The 16,578-nt window shown below is 39.1% G+C and overlaps 1 protein-coding gene across 3 annotated transcripts in view; it reads right to left on the bottom strand.

Annotated features, from left to right (window-relative positions):
• zmynd11 (zinc finger, MYND-type containing 11) overlaps positions 1-16,578 on the bottom strand; it is a 166,158-nt gene that overhangs the window by 10,550 nt on the left and 139,030 nt on the right. For all 3 annotated transcript variants that reach the window (XM_063044400.1, XM_063044399.1, XM_063044401.1), the window contains 4 exons: positions 16,137-16,214; positions 13,181-13,299; positions 6,642-6,849; positions 4,910-4,978 (listed from right to left, as the gene is read on the bottom strand). In XM_063044400.1, coding sequence (XP_062900470.1) covers positions 4,910-4,978; positions 6,642-6,849; positions 13,181-13,299; positions 16,137-16,214 — 474 coding nt within the window. The remainder of the gene's footprint in view (positions 1-4,909; positions 4,979-6,641; positions 6,850-13,180; positions 13,300-16,136; positions 16,215-16,578) is intronic.

Raw genomic sequence — 16,578 nt, forward strand, 5'->3', positions numbered from 1 at the left:
AACTTTCAAGAAGACACTATTGAAATTCAGAATGATGAAGCAGCAAAAATGCTTTTCAAAAATGTCAGCTTTTGTGGGTTGTGGCTACATTACCATACGAAGTTTCCTAATTTTTGAAGAGCCAAACTGCTCTTCATTGCATTTCCATCCTCCTACCTTGTTGAAAGAGGCTTCAGTGCAGTGAACCACATGCTCAAAAAAACAGAAACCACTTGGACATTGTTATGCGTGGGGACTTAGGCTTTTACTGTCACAAATTAAACCAGATATTTTAACTTGCTAAAAATCATCAAGCTCAAGGATCACATTGATATTGAAGCTGCTGCACAGCACACAGGTACTGTGTAAGCTAGGTTTAAAGACAAATAAAAATTTAAAGTAGTATCTTTTTTCTCATGTTAATATATAGCCTCTGTACCTCCTTCTACAATTGGATCCTCGACTTCCTAACCAGAAGACCACAGTCTGTATGGATTGGTGATAACGTATCCTCCTTGCTGATGATTAACACTGGCGCACCTCAAGGATGTGTGCTTAGCCAACTGCTCTACTCTGTATACACATGACTGTGTGGCTAGGCATAGCTCAAATACCATCTATAAATTTGCAGATGATATAACCAACGTTGGTAGAATCTCAGGTGGTGATGAGACGGCGTACAGGAGTGAGATATGCCAACTAGTGGAATGGTGCCACAGCAACGACCTGGAACTCAACGTCAGTAAGATGAAAGAGCTGATTGTGGACTTCAGGAGGGGTAAGACGAAGGAACACATACCAATCCTCAGAGGGATCAGAAGTGGAGAGAGTGAGCAGTTTCAACTTCCTGGGTGTCAAGTTCTCCAAGGATCTAACCTGGTCCCAACATATTGATGTAGTCATAAAGAAGGCAAGACAGCGGCTATACTTTATTAGGAGTTTGAAGAGATTTGGCATGTCAACAAATACACTCAAAAACTTCTATAGTTGTACCGTGGAGAGCATTCTGACAGGCTGCATCACTGTCTGGTGTGGAATGGGCTACTGCACAGGACCGAAAGAAGCTGCAAAAGGTTATAAATCTAGTCAGTTTCATCTTGGGCACTAGCCTACAAAGTACCCAGGACATCTTCAGTGAGCGGTGTCTCAGAAAGGCAGCGTCCATTATTAAGGACCTCCAGCACCCAGGGCATGCCCTTTTCTCATTGTTACCAGCAGGTAGGAGGTACAGAAGCCTGAAGGCGCACACTCAGCAATTCAGGAACAGCTTCTTCCCCTCTGTCATCTGATTCCTAAATGGGCATTGAAGCTTTGGACACTATCTCACTTTAAAAAAAAAACAGTATTTCTGTTTTTGCATGTTTTTTAAAATCTATTGAATATAGGTAACTGATTTACTGGTATATTGTTATTATGTTTTATTTTATTTTTTATTATTATTTTTTCCACTCTGCTAGATTACATTGTTGCATTGAACTGCTGCTGCTAAGTTAACACATTTCACATTACATGCCGGTGATAATAAACCCCATTCTGATAGACATGTTTTTTTAACACTATGGGGGTGTGCCAGAAAATATATTGTGTCTAAGAGTGTTGGCAAGCATGAGAGTTCTTTAGCGGGGTGTTGGTTAAAAAAAAAAGGTTGGGGAAACACTGGTTCAATCCCTTGGAGATAATTACATCCTAGTAATAAATATCATGACCATTTGTTGCACTGACTGTCACAAGTAAAATCTGTTCTTGTATAATATTCCCGGTACAGTCTCACCTACAAAATTGCAGTTGTGCATGGCTGTTAACACAAGCCCAGAGTTAAACACTTTAAAAAGCTCAAAGTTCGAAATAAATATATCATCAAGGTACATATATGTCTCCATATACAATGCTGGCAGAGAGATCCTCAGCAGCTGTCCAAAAGCCCTGGGACAAGGACATATAACGGGCACCATGACCAGGTGTTGAAGGCAGTGGCAGAAAATATCTCCTCAGATGGACTTTGGAACAGATCCTCAGCAGCTGTCCAAAAGCCCTGGGTGAAGGCTGTTGCTGCCATGACCAGATGCTGAAGACAGTGGCAGAAAATATCTCATTAGCCATTAAGAACAGTAGGCACCTCTGCTAACCCAGAAAGAAGAGAGCATGTCCTGGATGGTGGTGGTGGTTGTGGTGGGGAGGGGGAATGTCTCTGATGATGGATGCTGGCTTTCCTGTGATAGTACTTTGGGGTAGCTATTCTCAAGGGTGGGTAGGGTTTTACCATGATGGACTGGGCTGTATCCACTACTGTAGGATTTTCCATTTCAAGGGGATTGGCTTTTCCATACCAGGCTGTGACGCAGTCAATCAATATACTCTTCACTACAAATCTGTAGAGGTTTGTCAAAAGTTTTAGATGTCATGCCAAATCTTCATAAACTCCTAAAGCAGAGGTGCTGCTGTTTCCTCTTTGTAATTGCACTTTTGTGCTGGGCCCAGGACAGGTCCTCTGAAATAATAACACTGAGGAATTTAAAGTTGCTGATCCCCTCAACCTCTGAGGGCTGGCTCATGGACCTCTGATTTCCTCCTCCTTAAGTCAATAATCAGCTCCTTAGTCTAGCTGACATTGAGTAAGAGGTTGTTATGGCACCACTCAGCCAGATTTTCATTGTCCCTCCCATATGCTGATTCATCACCCTACCTTCGATTCAGCCTAAGACAGCGGTGTCGTCAGCAAGCTTGAACATGGCATTGGAGCTGAGCTTAGCCACAAAGTCACAAGTATAAAGCGACTAGAGCAGGGGGCTAAACACACTGCCTCAATATTGGAGAAATTATTGTCAATCCAAACTAACTGTGGTCTGCAAGTGCGGAAACTGATGATCCACTTGCACAAGGAGTTATTGAGGCCAAGATCTTGAAGCTTATTGATTATTTTGAGGGGATGAAAATGAAATAGCAGAGCTTAAATAGGAAATGAAAGCCATGATATAATGGGGAAAATGCACAAGATCTTCATATACAAATGCACAATTGGAGAACTATAGACAGTTTCAGACTCTCTGAAACAATATTGAGGAAATAAAACAGACACAGGGCAATTCACTGGGGCATGGCCATATGTGCCATAATGTTTAAAACAAAAATTGAAATTGTGGCTATAGTTTTAGAACTGAGGAAAGTAGGAGCAAATTGTTGGCACGTTAGGGACAAGTCTTAAGATAGAACAGATCATTTCCAGTGATTCAAAAAATCTAAACAAGGCTACAGAGATACATGATTAAATGAGAGATACTTAGGACAGGAAAAGAAATTACTACTTAGAAGGTTGTGGAATGCCAACCCTATAGTTACTCGCCGAAGCAGAGAACATATTGATATTACAGGGGTTAGAGAAATAAAATCTGTGGAAGACAAACAGCTACAGGGGTGATTTAAACAGAATATAGAACAGTACAGCACAGAACAGGTCATTTGTGGCATCATATCTGTGCAAGCCACAATGTTAGTTTAAACTGCATATCTGCTTGCACGTGATCTATATCCCTCAATTCCCTGCCTGTTCATGTGTACATCTAGATGCTTCTTAAACATTGTGAACATACCGGCTTCTTCCACCTCCCCCGTCAGCATATTAGGGGAACCCACCGCAGCTGGAGAAAACTCTTGCCATATAAATCACCTTTGAACTTTCCTCCTTTTGTTAAAGCTGTATCCAAAGTATTTGACATTTCTCCCATGGGAAAAAGGAGCGCCAAGGTAGCAGAGCAGTAAGCATGATACTTTTGCAGCTCAGGGTGGAGCTCAGAGTTCAACCCTGTGTTGTCATTGGACAGAATCCAGAGGAGGTTCACGAGGATGATTCTGGGAATGAAGGGGTTAATATCTGAGTGTTTGGCAGCTTTGGGCCTGTACTCACTGGAATTTAAAAGAAGGTTGGTTGGGGGGGGGGGGGAGGAGAGAAGAACTCAATGAAACCTACCGAATGTTGAAAGGACAAAGGACTAGATAGGGTGGGTGTGGAGAGGACGCTTCCTCTGGTGGGTGTGTCCAGAACTACAGGGCACTCCCTCAAAACTGAGCGACAACCTTTTAGAACAGAGGTAAGGAAGAATTATTTTTTAGCCAGAGAGTAGTGAATCTGTGAAATGCTCTGCCACAGACTGGAGGAGAGTCCAAGACAGTGGGTATATTTAAGGTGGAAGTTGATAGTTTCCTATTTGGTCGGGGCATCAAAAGATATGGCGAGAAGGCAACTGTATGGGGTTGACTGGAATCTGGGATCAGCGATCAGCCATGACAGAATGGCGGAGCAGACTCGATGAGCTGATTGGCCTAATTCTGCTCCTATGTCTTATGGTCTAACCCGGCGTCCTCTGTAAGAAGTTTATATGTCCTCCCCGTGGAATGCATGGATTTCCTCCAGGTTCTCCAGTTTCCTCCACAGTACAAAGATGTACTGGTTAGTAAGTTAATTGATCATTATAAGTTGTCCTGTGATTAGGTTAGGGTTAAAATCAGTAGGTTGCTGATGATGCACTCGAAGGGCCAACTCTGCGATGTATTTCTAAATAAAATTAAAGTAAAAAAATCTACTCTGTCTATACTTCCCAATTTTATACCCTTTGATCAGGTCTCCATTCAGCTTCTGACATCCCAGAGAAAATAATCCAAGTTTGTCCAACCTCTCCTGTGGGAAATGGGAAAACACAAGGCCAACACCATTGATTGCCTTAAAGATCGCAACCAACAGTGATCACTTTAGCTGAATAGTCCAAGTTGCAATTTCCATGCAATTCTATGTGACTGATTTTCTCCATTTCTTTTAAGTTTTTGCATTATGCTGGTAAGACAGTTACACTTCCTAACATACAATTCCAAGAAAATCCTAGATCAGAATACAAACAGTTGCAGCTTCCCAGACCATCATAGTTTTGGTTAAGCTTACTTCATCTTTGGCATCTGAGTGCTGACTCCGTCTGGACTTCTTGCTCTTGGGTTCTTGTGTGTTCTTCTGCTACAAGTACAATAATTATTATTTCACATTTGTAGATTCTGAACCAAGGTAATCTGTAATCAGTTTCCATTATACTAGATCGGCAATACTTTAACCTAACTGTAATCGCAGTGAAACATTCCAAATAAAGTTTTATCATTAGTCAGTTAATTTCTTGTGACAGAAACATACTCATTACGTGAAGTAAAACATATGTTTATGATCTTTTGCCAAATGTGGCATTAGTGATGATGTGTATTTAAAGAAACATCATTTGCAGCATAAAGTCATCACATGTACCATATGAAAATTACTCTTAGAAATCTGAGCAGCTTCAAGTGAGTTTTGGATTCAGCACTTTGTGATGCAGTCGACCATTTTAGTTTAAATATTCTGCATTCCTCTGCTACCAGTAATACAAGTAGATTTACTGTTTTTTATATTTATGCTGTAAGCGTAAGCTTTATGACAGCATTACTGATTTACCCACTTCTAAATGTAGAGCAATCAGCTAGTGATGTCAGTTGTACTAATGTACTGAATATTGAGAGTTCTGCCAGTAAAGACTAGAGTACACAAGTATGGCATTATCATGGCTGTGACTGGTTTAAGTCAGCATTAAGACTGAAAATCTACTACGCAAATCATAAACTAGTTCAATTCAAATCCAAGGGTTATGCCTTTCCATCCGGAGCAAGTGCTATAACCTGGAAGACTCATCTAGGTTCCTAGACAATGGGAAGGGAACAAGTAAAAGAGATGGACACCAGTTAAGGGAAATGAAAGACCTCTGAAAAGTACTGATGTGGGAAATCTTAATTCATAGAAACTGGCAGAATTGAATGCTCCTTAAAAGGTTTAAGGTGGTGTAGTTGTCTGAGTATTTATAATGGAGACTGATCATAAAACTTATTCCCCAAGATAGAAATGTCAAAAGGAAATGTCAGATATGGACATGGGAACATTGCAACAGGATGAAAATTGGTAAAGGGAATGAAATCTGAGTTGTGAAAATACTTGCTCATCCCAAAGCAGCAACTGGCAAAGAGGGTAAAACTGGTACAGTAAGTGTTTGTAATGGGAAGGAGAATAACAGGTTTAATATAAGCAAAATTGAACTGGAGAAAGTTGCATTTTGTCCAAGATGAGATGGCCAGCAACGAGTTGAACTGGAATAGGAATAAGTAGCCAGCAAATGCCTGAAGGACATTAGTGACCCAGATATTTCAATAAACCTGTTAAGTATTTTGGCCCTTTTTTTCTAATTCCAAACAAAATATTATTTAGTTCACAACCTGCACTGACAACATTAAGAATCTATCATCTCAAGTTCCTGCCAAAACTTCAAATCTACCACTTCCAATTAACATTTGTCACCCTCAGAAGAGTAGTTCTCACTATACTTCTAAGTAGTTCCCAATATCCTACTCATGTCTACTCATCGTGATATGAAACAGTCTATTCTAAGTTTCCCTTCCCTTAACAGAAAGCACATTAACAGTATTGGTGAACCAAACCATTTCAAGAAAGCATCCTTATCGATTCAAACATATTTTTAAGTTTGGTTCCAAGTCACTATTTATCTGCCCCGACAAAATAAAACATTAAATATGTTTAAAGGGGAACTTGTTCCTTTCAGAATGCTCCTAAGTAAAACTGTCCATATTAGAAACACTAAGCATACCTGCTCATTACTTGTGGAAGAGATGCTGGACTCTGCTTCTTCATCCATTTTATCCTCCGCTTTATTCTTCCAGAATCTCCCTTCACGGACAAAGCGCTGGTGCAATTCAAGCTCATCACAGGCTTTCTTCCAACCAAGACTCCTTTTTACTGCCAGCTGATGAACATTAACACAAATATCCTGGATATTCTCTGACGGAATCCATGCCCTGTAGCCAAAAAGTCCATCTCTTAATTAATCGACAAGGCTAACAATTTAACACGAACAGCTTAATGAACTTTTTATTGCCACAGTTTTTTAAAAATATATAGTGAAGGAACCTTTCCAGTATAACTCAAAACCACAATGCAAAATCTGTGCCAATGGCTTGTTAAATGGCAAGTATCTTGATCTTAAGCTCTCCTACATCATATTAGTTACTCCACAGGAAATAAGAGGAAAGGAATCAAAATTCACCCACAGTTGCACCACAGTATTTTCAGTGGACAGTTAAAAAGGTAAGGACATCTTCAACCAGTTGATGTATAATATAGAATGCAAGCATTGCTGCATCAGTACTTTTTAGAATTAACAGTTGATTAATGGATGCAGGAAAAAACTTAAAAATGTCCAGAAGCTTGATTTGATTTAAAAAATAAATTTCCCCATTTATTCCTCTTATTTTATTTGGAAGTATTTTGACAAAACATATCTGCAAAAATATTCAAACTCAAATCACAATTTCAACTTTGCTTAACTTGTGAACTCAGCCAACAGCAACAACTCTGAAGCGCTTCAGGACAACAGCAATTTGCTTTTTTTTTAAAAAAAGAGACTGGGTAACAAGTTTCCACCCAGAGAGAAGATGTGCCTCAAAAAGATAATTCAGCACAAATGATCAATTTTGGACAGAGGAAGCCAAGAGGATGAGTTAGTCTTTACTTACATTAACTGAAGAAACAAAATGGTCAGAATTTTTCATTAAAATCTGTGATTAAATAAGGGGACAACTGATTTGGCTTTAAAAATACAGGTACATTCTACTCAAAAGGTATAAATACCTAAATGTTGGAACATTCATCTGCAGGAAGCAAAAGAAATCAAAATGCTTCAGATAGATTACCTTTTATCAGAAGGAAGAAATGTTAGAAATTAAACATTTTAAGATGCAGACGATGTGGAGGGATGGAGGTATCAAAATTAACATGTGAAATTTTAAAAAAATGTGAAGGCTGAAAACCAGAATTTAAAAAGGAAAAATCTGATACAAACTTTTAAAAAGTTTATAAAATCACGAGAAGCATAAATAAGCTGAACAGTCAGTACTTTCCTGGGGTAAGGGAGTATAAAACTAGAGAATACAGGTTTAGGATGTGAGGGGAAAGACTCAAAGGGGATGCAAGGACCAAATTTTTCTCACAGCGGATGGTGGGTACACAGAATGAACCGGGAGAGGAAATAGTACAATCACAATGTTTAAGAAATACTTAGACAGGTACATGGATGGGAGAGGTTTAGGAGGGATAAGGGCCAAACAGGTAAATGGAACTCTACCAGATAGGTATGTCTGTCGGCACAGAGTTGTTAATGTAATGATGTAGTTAATACAGATAAATGATGGTCCATTAACAGTTTAGGATTCCTGTATAAACTTAAGCTTTGGTGCTACTACCTAAACTTCATTGATTTTCCCAATTTTATTCAGATGTTCACTGGCTATGTGCGAATTTGCTATAACTTCCCAGCAGAAACACTGGGCAATTTGCCTGCTGAATCTGCAACAAGTCAGCCCTGGCACAAACTGTTAAACCAACTATTTCAATGAAGAACAACAGTTAGAAAGATTAGCATTATTTGTACACAAACTGTGAAATGTGCTGTTTGTATCAAATCAAAGAGCGAGGATCGTGCTGGACAGTCTGCAAGTGTCACCACTAGCTTGCCCACAAATCACCAACATTAACTGTACATCTTTGGAATGACACCGGAGCACTCAGAGGAAACCCAGGCAGCCATGTACAAACTCCTTATGGATATCAGCGGAAATCAAATCCCACTTTTACAGCTGCCACTGTACAGTGCTATGCTACTAGGAAAAATCCTAGATAAGCACTGAACCATTAAAGTCTTTAAGATGTCTCAAAAGACAAAAATAATATTTCATTAATTAATTAGTTCTGCTCGTTTTTGATACTTCTGAATTCCACAATATTCCAGCTTGACAGTTGACTTAGCTATAGATTGTGCACATCATGTAAACAAGCCCCTGGGTCTGCAGAGATCCTTGTCATTTAGATTTGACTCCAGCATTTGTAAAACGCAAGTTAAAACGTACAGGAAAATTAAAGATATTTTGCTAACAGACTGCAGGGAAATCATGATGGTTTGGCATATGTTCGTTGGGCCCCAGCTCTTACTGTCCCTCAAACACACCAGGGCAGAGTTTCCGTGGTGCTTTTGTACTACAGATTTCCTGGAAAATCTGCACCACGTCTCATTCAAAAAAAGTAATTTAAAGGTGTTGGAGTACTCGTTTAAAAAAAAATCTAATTGTCAAGAAAATCTCAGACTAAATAAAGTCTTGATCCCAAATTAATAAAATGGTACTGCACCATATTGTCATGACACAGGCACCAAATTCAGATCTAACACTCCTGACTGCATTTGGTGGGACCAAACTGATTTCACATGCAGAATTAATTAAATTGAGGGGAGTTTAATCAATGGAATCCCACAACTAAAATTTGCCTCTTCGTCATGTCATTCTTAGTTATTAGAAATAACTTGGGGGCAATCCTACGCACCTCAATGACAATAGCACCAACTATTTCCCACAGACAAGGCCATGTAAATGAAGACTATGCTTTATAAGACTCTAGATGCATGCCAAACAATGCAGTAAAAGGGTTTTGCAAAATAAGGGAAGGAATGAGTCAGAAGTGGACAGAGCCAACTGGGGAAGCCAGCCAATCAGCTAGCTATTCAGCACTTATCTATGCAGTTAGAGCTTTGAATCTTTTGTCAAAGTTGATTTGATTAAATAATTTGAGTAGCTGAATTGAGTCAATATTTATAACATTCCTATCAGCCAGTGTTCCATGGTAAAAACAGGCATATTTAAAAAAGTATATTTAGTTTGCATCATAAATGTCCATTTTCAGTCCAAATATACATGAAGATGTGCGTTGTTCCCAAGTGTGGAGACAGGCCATAAGTATATGCTTACAATGACAAACGTAAACCTTCTATTATTAGAATAAGATCACCATCAAGTTCAATATTCTAACACATCTTTCTGTATTTTAATGTAAGGAAACAGTTTAAGATGTTACGTTCTGCAGTTATGTCAATATTCAATGGTTCAAATCAAATAATTAGTGCTTTTCTTTTAATTTCTCAGTCTCAATTGCCTCCAGGTTAATGTAAAATTGGGGCTCTTTAATTCCCTCTACCACCACCTCCCACAACACAATTTAAAAATAAAAAGCCCTTTTAAAAAGTCCAAAGCCAATTAACAATAAAATAAATTACTTTCCTGTCTTTCATTAGTTTTCTTTTTTTTTAAAAAAAAAAGCACCCTCCCACTACAAATGTGACCTCATCAGTTCTATGCTCCTTTTGTGTGAGTTGTTCCAGCATTACTTCTGGAACAACACACACAAAATGCTGGAGGAACTCAGAAAACCAGGCAGCATTTATGGTGGGAAGTAAACAGCCAACACCTCGGGCTGAGATCTGTCATCAGAACTGGAAAGGAAAGGGGTAAAAGTCAGAATACGGTGATGGGAGGGGAAGGAGGACTAGATGGCAGGTGATAGGCAAGACTCAGTGAGGGGGAATGTGGGTGGGGGGGGGGAGGAGGAGGAGGAGGAGGAATGAATTAAGGAGCCGGGAGGTGGAAGAGATAAAGGGCTGAGAAGGAATCTAGTAGAGGACAATAGACCTTGGAAGAAAGGAGGAGAGGAACCAGAAGGTGGTGATGCACAAGTGAGGGTAACCAGAATAGGAAGCAGTAAGGTAGAGGATGAGGAAGGCGGGGCGGGGTGGTGGGGGGAGGGGAGGGGAGTTACAGACGCTATAGAAATTAATGTTCATGCCTTCAGGTTGGAGGCTACTCAGATGGAATTAATGTTGCTTCTCCAGCCTGAGTTTGGCCTCATCATGGCAGTAGAGGGAAAGAATTAAGACACACTGGGACAAACTGAGTTAAGTAAGTCTTTCTAGCCTGACAGGATATATCCTCGGAAGCTGTGGGAAGCAAGGGAAGAGACTGCTGGGGCTCTAACAGATGTTTGCATCTTTATTAGCCTTATACAACAAATTAGAAGACTGAACAAGAGCAGATGTTCCCTTGTTCTAGGAGGACAGTGGGCATAATTCAGGAAAATACAGGCCAGTGAGCCTAACATTAGCAGCTGGGGCTCTGATGGATGGGTATTCTGATCACTGTTCTTAGTTACCTTATCTGGATTATGATCAATTCAGTCAGATTACATAATAGGCAATTCTTCAGTCAGTGACCAGGGTGTACCCAACTTTTCTCAATACCTCTGATGCTTATTTGTCCTTTTATGGGTCATTTGTGAAATTTACTGAATACTTGCTCTTTCGTCTCACCTAAACCAGCGTAGATGGACTTCCCAGTTCAGCCACTGACAATACAATGATATAACAGGCTCTAACCGATTTAAATGGTAACAGATGGCATGCCAAGCAAGTTCTGACCTGACAAGCAAATGTAGTAGAGCCATAATATGCAATGTTATTACATCCAGTGTTCCTGAAATAGGTTATGCCATAGTCAGCCAACATGCTTATCACAGATTCATCAGCTCCAAGCGAATAAATCAATCTGCTTAAATTCAAGTTCCGTATATTCTCTTTGAAGACCATCTTTTTAAAATTTTGTTTGTATCTATTGTTTCTTCAAAGGATTTGAAAAGAAACAGATTACATTACTCCAAAATGATAATTCTGAAACAGATGGGGACGCCAGACTCTACAGTAAACTAGCAATGAATTGCTATAAGTGTAGACGAGTGAACTTCTTGCTTCTATCATAACTTTGGATGTTAGAACTATGAATCAGGCAATAAATCAGTAAGACTAACATCCACTCTTATTCTTGTTTTCCACAAAACTTAATGAGTAGGGTGCAACAATTTTGCTCACACTTTTTATAAACAAAACTTAGATGACAAATTTACTAACACTTGCCATTGCAAAACGTTACCACACAAAACTGAGCAGCAGCACCTGGAAAGAGTCAGATCTCAAGGGTCTACGGGAATAGATAGAGGTCATCTGCTATGAAAAGGGAGTCGTATAATACTGCTAATTACCCACTTGACCCAACACCTACCACCTAGTCCACAGATCTCATAGATGATCATTCAGCCACCTGAAAACCAGAGAAGTCATCCTCAAATTCAGGGGACAACGTAAGAAATATATTAATATAGGTTAAAAACCAAAAGTGGGCTAAGGAATGGAAGATGGAGATTAACTTGGACAAGTTGGAAGTGATGCATTTAGGGAAGTTAAATCCAGTCAGAAAATGGTTAATGGTAGAGTCCTGCAGTATTGTAGAACAAAGAATCTAGAGGTACCAATATGCAGAATGAAAACAGCCGGACAAGGTGGTGAGGACTGCAAATGTCACACTGCTTTCATTGAATGGGGCACCAAGTACAAGAGCTGGGATGAGGTATTACAGCTATACAAGACATTAGTAAGTCTGCACCCAGAATACTATGTGCAGTTCTGGTCACCATTCTATAGGAAGGATGTGATTAAGCTATAGCGTGCAGAAAGGTTCTGCCAGGACTGGAGGGCTTACATTAACAAAGAAAGTGGACAGGCTCGGTCTGTTTTCCCTGGAACAAAAGAGGCTCAGGGGTGATTTTAGAGATTTATAAAATCACGAGGGGTATAAGATGGTCTGTCAGTCCTTTACCAAGCATAAGGGAGTCTTGCACGAGAGAGCACAGGTTTAAATTGAGGTGGGAAAGACTTACAGGAATTGACAGGCAGTTTTTTTGACCCCACACAGTGTTGGGTATATGGAATAAGCTGCCTGAGGAAGTGGCAGAGGCAGGTACAAATATACCATTTAAAAGATATTTGGACAGTTATATGGATAGGAAAGGTTGAGGGATATGGGCCAAAGAGCTGCTTATGGAGTGTTGTGAATACTCAATGGATCAGGCTGCACCTGCAGGAAGAGAAACGGAGCTAGGCTTTAGGTTACCACCATTTTCTGGTTTTATTTTAGGTGCCCAGCATCTGCAGTTTAAAACTTCTCACATTAATATGGGTGAACAAATTACTGGACAACTTCTGGAAAGTAGGGACTTAAATTCAGCTACAAGAATAGACCTGTGGAAAGCTGAAAGTGTACTGCATGAAGATCCGGGGTAAATTAAAAAAAAAACTTAGGAAATAAACTGCCTTGAGCTTAGGTCAAACAAGTAGAACAAGATGAATTAATTTTGCTTAGCTTTGATTAAAAACAAAATAAAGTAGTAACCCAAACTAAAACAGGAGTGAAAATATTGTACCTCTGATGGTGATGTCCAAAGAAGCGCACGTCTACCTGATTGTCTTGACGTTGCATGACTTTGGCAGGCCAAAAACCAAACCCCTTCATCCGTGCCCAAACCAACTCATGATTGGGAACCTAAATTAAAAAACAAAATTGCCACCTTATACAAACAACTGAACAGCCCAATTCTTTGCAAAATCCATTTTTGCCAGGAGTTGTGAACCAGCTTTTAACCAGCATTCAAAAGATAAAAATAAGGGATACAATCTGCACTGAATAAACTGAAAGGGTTACAGCCCACAAGGTCTTAAAATTAACCGCTCAGTTCTCAGTGAGTAAAATGGGAAATAGCCGAGTCTCCACCTCACAAGTAAAATGAGAAGGGATGCAGAAATTAAAGTGACAGCTTGAATGTCTGTGAGAATCAAATTCTCAATCACCAGATTTGAAGGGGAGTAGTTTACAGGGAAACAAAGGGGTAACACTTATTCCTTTAAGCTGGCATAGACTCAATGGCCTAAAAGGCTTCCTATGGTAGGAGGAAAAGTTAAATCATTCCTACAAATAAAAAAATCTGAATAGAGCAAGTAACTTGCAATACACCAGCCTAATACTGTATTTCTCTGCAACTTGTAGAAGGAACATGGATTCCACATGTTGGTTAGGGAAATGAAAGCTTGGAATAAAGCTGAGAGATTGCGGATCAGTTACACAATCATGAAAAATTGCACTTATTATTTAAATTAGATTAGTTACCATGCCCAGATAAAACAGGTTCTAGGCCACAGAAGGCAAAACAAGGAGGGATGAAGGGAAGAAATTATTGAGGCTCACATTCCTCTTTTTCTTTAACTCCTCTGGCTTACAGTGTAGTGCCATGTGACTGTACAGCAAACAGAATTTAAATTAGGAACCATGAGATATTACATTTAATCATGGAGAGTTATGTAGATACTGAAACAGGATCTACAGTACAACCAACCATCCATTCACACCAATCATTCATTAATTCCAATTTTCATTCTCCCTTATTCTTACTAACTCACTCCTCCCAGATTTTACCACGGGTAAATGGGAGGATATTGAGTGGGGTGAAAGACAGAAAAATTAGAGTAGTCTTAAAGGTAGGTCAATATGGCAGTTAAAAAGCCATAGAAAAAGCTGTCCTTTATTAACCAAGAATATGACAGCTGTCAAACTGGCTCTGGGCTAGAAATGAATATAACGCTAGACAGGATGCAGCACTGAGTACTGCATGTAGTTCTGACCACCACATTAAAGGAAACATATAATTTCACTAGAAAGAGTGCAGATGAGATTTATAAAGACACTGTTAGTACTGGAAATTGCAGCCACAAAGGAAGATTATACGAGTCTGGGTTGATCTCCTTGGAAAAGGTGGCCAAGGGAAGACAACTGATCTGAATATAATCAGATTTAGAGTACTTGATAAAACAGTTGTATGTGGTGGGAGGCAACGGGGACAGTAGGGGAAGAAAATGGAGAGAAAGAAATGAAGGAAACCTTAATCACCCCCCCACCCCCACCAATAAATTGGTGCCACTCAGGAACTCTGAAAAGATGGTAGAGCAAAACAAACCTCAGCACATTTAAAATGTTATTTGGACATGACCTTGAAAAACAGTGACCCGAGTGCTATGGAAGGTGAAATTCAGCTACACAGTTCTTTTTGGCCAGGAAAGGCAGAGGTTGAATTTAGGTCCTTCAGTGGTGTAAATTCTCTATGGTTTTATGACATACAAATCAATGAACAAAATTCACTTTAAGACAGCTGCAAGAATATTAGGAATATTGCTACATTGTTTATTTTGTTAAAAATTCAAAGGATACACATCTTATTAAGCGCAGCTACTTGTAAGCAGCACATTTGGTAATAAGTGTATGATTTATTTTAGATTACTTTTAAATTTTTATTGATAACTGTAAATAATATCAGTAGGTTAAAAAAATCTTTCCAGATGGCGCACAGTTGGTCTAAAGATGAAAGTGTTCTCACCCCAAGTATACAGATTTTTAAACTTTGTAAATCAGTGAGTTGTTTGTTAGGTCTCCCCTCTCGCTGTGAAACGGGGACACCTCTTTTCCCCCTCATTAGGGAGGGAGAGAGCCTGTGGTATGTTGAATGACCGGGTGAATGAGTAGTTTTTGGGGTACTGCAAGTCTGTGTATTTATTGATGCTTTGCTGCATGCTTGAGTGTTCAGTGGAGGGTGCTGATGTTCTTTAGCTGGTGGTGGGGTGGGGGGGTCATTGCATTGCTGCTGCTTGTATGTGGTTGGGGGAGCTGGGGGGGGAACTTTGGGGTTCTAATGTTTTAACTCATCCATTCTTTGGGGCACCTCTGTTTTTGTGGATGTTGCGAAGAAAAAGAATCTCAGGATGTATATTGTATACAGTTCTGACATTAAATGTACCTATTGAAAGTTGTGAGCAATTTTTCAGTGGGTTCTTATGCTCTGAACAAAATTATAAATACCTGATGCTCTCACAAAAACACCAAGGTATCGCATGCAAGCGTAGACAGCTTTGACATTTTAATTCTCAAACTTTAATGCAGTGATACAATATATTAGCATTGTCAGTGTAACCAAGTGACTTGGAGTCCAGATTTCAAAAAAGACAACTCTTGCAGTATGTTATGTCCCTAGATCACCATTTTCAATGCTTCCAGTCTATTAATGCTAAATATACACTGACAACATGAAACAAAAATTTTAAAGAAATGGTATACACTCAAAGTAGTCATGTGGATGATATGCAAAAGTAATTGAAGACCCCATACTAATGAAGCAGCTTTTACCATCTTTGGATACAAGTCAGCATGGAATAAACTTCACATAAAATTGTATCTACTATCCCCACATGTTCAACATTACAAAATTATCCAGTCTTCAATGCCAATAGTACATTGAGTGAATAATTAAATTTAAAAGCAGCAATTAATCAACTTACACAAGGATAGCAGAACCAATTCTCTGGTCGTGCATTGGATAAGTAGAAACAATTCTTGCAGAGCTGAAGTTCTGCTAACTGGAAAATGAAAGGAATTAATGAATAAAATAAAAAACTTGGAATCACTTCAAATCCCTGATCACATTTTAGATTAATAAATTGAATTGATTAAAATACCAGTTATAATTAAGTTACTGAAATGTAGAAATTACATCTACTGTAAATTTTAAAGAATGTTCAAAATTTGGTGGTCAGGAAGCATTTTTGGAGAGTGAGAAAACAAATATAGATCTGCTTCCCTCTCCATAGATTTTATTGCCCACTGAGTACTTCCTGCACTTTTAATTATGTCAAGTATTTTTTCAATAATTATTTTTGCATCAAAACATACAAGATGAGACTCAAACACAAGATGCAGGAAAACCCTAGTCGTTTATAATTA

This window comes from Mobula hypostoma, chromosome 3, assembly GCF_963921235.1.
Source record: "Mobula hypostoma chromosome 3, sMobHyp1.1, whole genome shotgun sequence".
Classification (NCBI taxonomy): domain Eukaryota; kingdom Metazoa; phylum Chordata; class Chondrichthyes; order Myliobatiformes; family Myliobatidae; genus Mobula; species Mobula hypostoma.